General features: G+C 38.7%; 1 protein-coding gene across 2 annotated transcripts in view; it reads right to left on the bottom strand.

Moving 5' to 3' along the window:
• Positions 1–3,693, bottom strand: part of LOC108691394 (serine/threonine-protein kinase PLK1-like) — a 28,268-nt gene extending 24,575 nt beyond the window's left edge. Inside the window, exon 1 of one of the 2 annotated variants that reach the window (XM_018199127.1) lies at positions 2,868–3,693. In XM_018199127.1, the coding sequence (XP_018054616.1) occupies positions 2,868–3,641 (774 nt within the window). In that variant the 5' untranslated portion in view covers positions 3,642–3,693. The remainder of the gene's footprint in view (positions 1–2,867) is intronic. The other variant, XM_018199126.1, reaches the window with a different exon arrangement.
• Between the last annotated feature and the right edge of the window lie 3,689 nt (positions 3,694–7,382).

Genomic DNA, 7,382 nt, shown 5'->3' with positions numbered 1-7,382 from the left:
TATACAATTTATAATAAAAATATAAAAATTTATATGTTTTTACAAAAATGAGACCTTTAATTGTGCAAATATATATCATATTCATATTAAACAGAAAATTACAATAACAGTATATTTTATTTGTTTCTATAAATGTATATATATTTTTATGATATTGTATAACATAATGGTAATCATATATATATTATTATTTGCATTTTTATGTTCGTGTATATAACAATAATATAATTAAAAAAAAATTATACATAATTCGTTGATGAATTAATACTTAAATTCCTATAAAATTAACTCCATTGATAAATTTATTTTTACAAACCGTTTAATTACCCTAAAGAAGAATAATTTTATTTGTAAATTGTGACTTTACTTTAAGTGTGTGTGTAACCGTACACTTTATTTAATGGTATATAAGTTCAAAAATTATATATTTTAATTGTTGTAATTTTGCATGTAATTTTTTTTATAGTGTGCAATTAGAATACTCGACCTTGACGAAGTCGTTGATCTTGGACTACCATCGATGTATTATGCATGATGTAAAGTCAATGACTTGACCGAACGCATCTCTTTGGGAGAAAAGAATCGTTGTCGATAAGCCAGTGAGACTTTAAATGTCTCGTTTTTATATGCCAGCCACGTACAAACTGTGCTACACGCTACATGCGATCCTTAAACCGTAGCTTCGTTTCGTGCGCGAGTTCCACAGTTGCATCACGATGCGTCAAGAAGAGAAGAGAAAAAGAAAGAGAACCAGAATCACTCTCTTCGAAAATTTTACAATTCTCGTGGAATTGCATCTCGCAAATCCCGGTAAAAACGTTTTATCTCGATAAACACGAGGCGAGTTTAAAATGCTCCGATATTAATATCCTGTTTGTGTAGAATAATCTCGGACGAAAGCGGCGAATTTTGATGTACCTTCGAAAGTCTATGGTCTAATCTAAGCGTTCGAGATAATTTGGGGCCCAGAGAGAAAGTCTCTTTGTTGAATCATCGCTCTTCGCCGAAGTCGTCACCGACATCGCCGGTATTTCTCCCTTAGAATTCCCGGTATGCGAAAACGAGCCCGTTTTGTGACTCACCGCTTACACTCCATTTCTACGTAGCTGCACCCACGTAATATTTCCATGTAATGAAAAATATTAATTCTGAGAGTCGCGATCCCAAGCAAGTTTCCGCGGTTGATGATTCGACCCGACCATATGAATCTCGCGACTCATCACGCATTAATTCGGTCATGCATTATTTACTTGAGGAAATTATTCGCAGGTTGATTGTGCGAAAATTAAATCGCTCGAGTGAATTCCTGCCTTTACGTGCGATCGCGCGGTCGCGGTTGGAAGCGGTTTAATCTCGCGGATTTTGCATAACGATGATTTATATCGTCATTATGAAGAACGCGCGCTGTGAAGAATGCACACCGTGAAGAACGCGTGCGACTTTGCTATAAAAAATTATAGAATATAATAGCAAAGGTGAATTACACTAGTTTGCAATAAAAAATTATTTCAAATCTTCGGACTAGATGTTTCTTGTAGATTTTTAAATACTGAAAACGATGCCGTAAGCTAAAAAATTCCAGCACGTCTAATTTCCAAAATAATTAGTGTCCAAAAATGGCTTTTTTACGATATTTTTTGTAAAGGTTAACTTTATCTTAAAATTATGAACGACAATTATAAAATCACAAACATATTGTTCATCCCTTATAAAATATTTTCTTTTATTTCGATATAAAAATTATAAGTATGACTTCATTGTCATAAGCAAAAAAATTTACTATCTTAGAAAAACTGTATATTTGAATCCTTTATAACATGATTAAAAAGTAAGATATTGAAATAAACATAACCTTTTTTACAAAAAAAATGTTAAATATAACAAAAAAGCAATTTTTGACAAACTAAACCTCAATTATACTTCGGAAACCTAATGTTCTAAAATTTAACTTGTAACATTATTTTCAGCATTGAAAAATCCATAAGAAACACCTTATCTAATTTAAAGTAATTAAGAAAAACAATTTTTTGTAAATTAGTGTTATCGAGCGAAAAAAATGGGAATAATTACTGCCGGATAATCACGTCCGCACCTTGCATTTCCGATCAATTCGACGTGACACGACAATCATTGGTTTCTCCTTCCCTTCACACGCTCGTCTCTCTCCGGTGAATGGTAATCACGTAATCAGCCGCAGCAAGCGTCGTTTTGCACCGGCGAAACAATAAGGATTACACGGCGCGGCCAATCGCGCTGACTGATTTATTGTCGGGTGACAGGTTTTGAAGAGGATCATAAACGACGAGCCTGTGCGTGCGTTGGCAATACACAGAACGGTATCAAACGCCAGAGAAGGTCGACCACGACCAGCTCTAAACGAGCTGTAACCCCGCAATTCCCACGTACTCGTCGTGGGATGCCATTCCTCGCCGCGCGAAAAACGGGACCTCGACAATGCGATCGGCGCGCAACACGAGCCAACGACAGGTGCGACAGGTCACTCGTTAGTCGTTGCTGAGTGGCGTGGGGGAAGTTATAAATACTCGTTACTCAAATCTCTACAATTGTCAGTAGGAAATGTTAAACTAAAGCCTAATCCAGCTTTACGCTCTTTGATTTCTGCTTCTCGCTTTTATACCATTTTTTATCTCCTGCCTTTTTGCCTCTCATCCTTTTTACCTTCTTCCTTTCCTGTCGCCCGAGATAAAAATTGACGAACTTGGGAAGAGGCAAGAAACAGGTGAAAAAAAAATTATTATCGATGAAATGGTCGCAAAGAAGGAAAAAGCACGAAATAAAAAGTGTGAAGCAAGAAATATATTGCAGATCAGACTTAAACGAGATCCGAGGAAATCTCGCGTGTATACCTTTCCCAAAAACTGTCCTTTGTAGTAGGCGTTCCCCTGCACGGGATCGACAACGTAGTCGCTTTCCTGCTCGCCGGAGTTGTTCCAGGAAGAGGACATAGAGGGGCCTGGTGCCTTGACGACGCTAGTCGTTCTCGCCAACGAGACCGGCACGTTGCCGAAGCGGCCGCCGTTCGTCGTCGAGGTGATGTTGCTACCCGTGGTGGTGGCCACGTTGCTGGCCGACGTGGAGACGTCCTGGGCCAGATTGTTGTCGGTCCTGGAGGTCGACGGTTGCGCCGAGGAAGTCGCGTAAATGAGTGTGGAGGTCGGCGTTGCGGTCCGTGCCTCCTCCTCGTTCCGGAACATCGCCGAGCCGCCGCCGCCGATGTCCTTGAGGAGATCCGAGGGGACGGTAGGGTAGATGACCTGCCTCGAAGACAGCTCTACCTCCGAGGGTAAAGACGTGCCGTGCCTGCGGCTTCTTCGACGCACAAGGCTTTGCAGAGAGGCGGAGCCCTTGGAAAAGCCTTGACGCGACCGGCCGTCTGGCACCGACCTGGTGCTGCCAGTCCCAGCGGAATCGATCCTCCGCTTCGAACATTCCGGTTCCGAGACGGTGCGGATGGTCTCGTCGAACTCCTCGCGGTATCTTGCGACGTGGCAGCTGGTCGCCGCCACCTCGGCGGAGCGCAACTCGGTCCCGCACATCGTCTCCGACAATAGACCGCGACTGTTTGTCGTCACATCGCGCGGTATGGCGCCCTGCACGTCGATTATACTCGGCGGTAACATTTCGATGACGATTGGAATTCTACGGAATCAGTAGTGCGCGAGCTTCGTTCCGCGTAGAACCCGTCATCGGCTTGACGAAAAAGCGTCGACGACTGTCGTAATTCGAAGACTTCATGGAAAAGAATTACATTTTCGAACGCATTCAGGGTCGTCGACGATCGCGGTGGCGGTTTGCAGCTTCTCCGGGAGCAATCGCGAGATCTTGCAACTAGGGGTGCATTCGGTGTCGTCATATCTAGATCGACTAGATAATGATACGACTGTAGAGCGATTCCAAGTTTCTTCAAACGTCACCGACGTCGCGACGCCGACGTATCGAACCGATACTATCTGGTTCAGATTTAACAATCGGGAAGAGGACTGCGAAACTCGCAGGAATGGAGTCTACCATCCACGCGACGACGCAGGAAATTGCGGTGATATTAGACGAGAGATTCTCGTTCCCGTTGATTCGATTGCCCGTGTCACTCCTTCCAAGTTCAACAAGGTTGACATCAAGGTTGGCATGTCACGCTTGTTTTTTAGAGCGAGACGGCTCGTCCTACCCCCGGCGAGCATCGCGACTCGCGACACACGTGCATCTCCGTTCAATAGTTGGCATCCGTCCTTCCGGATGCTCTCGCGAGGTGCTCTTCAAAGTACCGTCAATCACAATCGAATCGGGCACTTCACCAGGAAACAATGCTAGTTGATACTAGTCACCCCACGACAAATAGGGAGGTTCTTCCATGATCACAGAGAAGTCTTTTGTCACTTGCGAGTTTTTGTGCAAACCAGTTTCTTTACAAGTTTTTTTTTTCAACACGATGGCGACGTTCCCTAAGATGACTCCACGATCTAGAATGTTCCGGTGAAGATGCTTCTTGTACGTTTTTGTTTTTTTTTTCCAAATCTCCGCGAACTCCTCGACAACACACGAACGCGTTTGTGACGCTTTCGCCAGCTCGCCTCAAGTCTCGAGTCTCGACTCGTAGCTGATGTACGAGTCCGCTCGCCACTGTTCGCCGCTGCGCCGACCTGACGACCGACACCCTCTGCCTCCGCTTCTTCTGCCCCCACTATGGGTAAAGTCAGGGCCGTACGATCGAGGGAAGAATCACAGTTGAATCGAAGAGTATCGTCGATTTCTTCTTCCACGCTCGCGCGAAATAGATTCTGAGACTATCTGTGTCTTTCATCGATTCATAATACACTGAGAAAACATGTACTAAATTTTAATAAATATTTTTTTTTTAATAGTGCCAATTAAAATTTATTTGCAATAAAAAAAGATAGTTCATCATAAATCAAATTAACGATTCCTGTCCAAGTATATCTGTATATTTAGCTAGTACTATTCAAACAAAATAATTGATTAAAATTTAGAATATTTTTTCAATGTAGAATCATCATAAATAAATTCTCAAATGTTGTCTCATGTTTTTTTCTTATTTACGAATTCCTGATTAAATATTACAGATAGAACGAATCCCGAAATGACACGGAAAAGAATAAAGTTTATTAAGTGTTAGTTTAATTGAAAGTAATTTTAATTAATTCAGCTCTTAATTAATTCAATAACAATATTAACAAAACAAATAACATCTTACTCAAATAAGAGTATGACATATTTGCTTCATTAATAAAATTATTGAATTAACAAGATTTCTTTCAATGACAGTATAATTCTTTTGACAATCTATCAATATAATTAGTATAATTTATCTATAATTAGTATAATTCTTTGTCAATGACAGTATAATTCAACAATTCTTTTTTAATTAGAATTAATGAATTTTATAAATTAATTTCAATTAGAATAATATTGTTAATATTATCATAACGTGATTAATATCATTTTTTTCAGTGCGATCATGTAATGTTAAACGATCTCAGAAAGAAATAACGAGATTGACTGACATCCCAACAAATGAGAATGGATTGAAATGAATTAAAATGGATTCAGATTTTCAGAAATATTGACGAATGTTAAAATAAATGCTTTTCAATCCTGAATGCATTTTTATTCATTTATAGGAATTGCATGAAGCATATCTTTATGCCTTTCAAAATAATATTAAGCCTAAAAATAATATTAGCTTTTTCTGTGCACAATACACACATTGTGAATTCAATTCAAAATTTTGAATAGGAAATGTAGTTTTTCAATTCAATTGCACCCAATTGAATCCAATTAAATCCAAAAAAAGTATCCGCTATTTAAAATATGCATTCGGATAGAAAAAAATTTCAATCCATTTTAATCCATTCTCATTTGCTGGGATAAGAAAACGTTAGTGAGTAACATTTTCTCTCTGATATTCGCTCATCGAGAACGAATAAGAAGGCAAGCGTTAAAAATGCAGGGAGAGCGAATGTCTCTGTTTTATTGAGACACGCAAATCGTCGCGTGCGATCATACGAAAGTAGAATGCGCTGTGTATGCACTTATGCCACTCGTGCTCCCCGAAGTAGTATATACAGCGTGGCCAACGCTAAACTCGCTAAGAATTCTGCAGTGCATCGTGAGAAAGCGCATTGTTTCTAGCACAAGTGCGCAGTGCGCACAAAGGAAATGCAAAGATTGGCATTTATTCGCCTCGCCAACGAGGAGAGAAGTACAGCCGAATAATACAAATAAACTGTTATTAAACGAACAGTTAGAAAAAGTTATCGTCGAAAGATTAATGAACAATAGATTGACAATTGTGAAAGTAAATTTGCTACTAGAAAGCCTCAGATCTTTCTCCAAACGACTAATGCCTGTTTCCGCCAATATAAATTAACTTAATCTCGGTTTAACTTACTGTTCATCTTTTTCCAATTCTAAGAATTAGAAAAAGATAAAGTTTATGTAAAGTGAACCGAGATTAAGATTAAGATAATTAATCTGTATCTTGCTAGAAACAGATATAAAGCCACAATCACACTACGGATTGCTAGTTGATAGTTCTACTTTAGCCAATCACGATGAAACGAGTATGAACTAGGCTTTAGGGTGCAATTTACTTGATGCTACAATTGCTTCGAAGTATTTGATTGATCAATCAATAGAATTTCTTTGATTAATCAAAAAATGCTTTAAAGCATTTACAGTAACTAATTATAAGTGGATCGTAGCCCAAGTATTTTAATAAGTATTCGTATAATCGATCAGATTTCACGATCTCTCATTACTGAAGAAACAAAGTTAATAGAGAAACGGTATCGTGGAGTTTGGAATCTGTAATGTGTCAAGTATCATATATAAAATATATTGATTTAACAGCATTAGCCAACAGTCTATAAATTGAAAATAATCTCATGTTCATTCAATAACAGAACGCCACTTCTTGTTTTAATAAAATGTTATTTGTTTCATTAATATATTATTATTGAATTAACAAGGTTATTTTCAATTTGACTGCTGTACAGTTGATGCTGTTTAAGGTATTCATCATTTTTCTCGTGTAGGATCGTATTATTGCAATAAACTGTCTTCTGCAGATTGGAATTTTCACAAATGAATTGGAAATCTTTCATAATGTATTTCAAGAAATAAGGTAACATCCATAGTTTATTATATAGCTTATTAATGTCTTAATGATGTCTTAACGTCAATAAGACATCGTTAAAACGTTACTTGTTACTCGCACATCGTTGGAGTGACTCGAGTATGTGTCGGGCGTTTAATGTAAATAAGATAGATAAAACATAAGTGATGGCACGCGAAGAGGTCATAGAATAAACCCTCTCTCTCTCTCTCTCTCTCTCTCTCTCTCT

The sequence above is a fragment of the Atta colombica genome, unplaced genomic scaffold (assembly GCF_001594045.1).
Source record: "Atta colombica isolate Treedump-2 unplaced genomic scaffold, Acol1.0 scaffold46, whole genome shotgun sequence".
Taxonomy (NCBI): Eukaryota; Metazoa; Arthropoda; class Insecta; order Hymenoptera; family Formicidae; genus Atta; species Atta colombica.
Note: the sequence above shows the minus strand (reverse complement) of the source record. Positions and strands in the feature narration are given on the sequence as shown.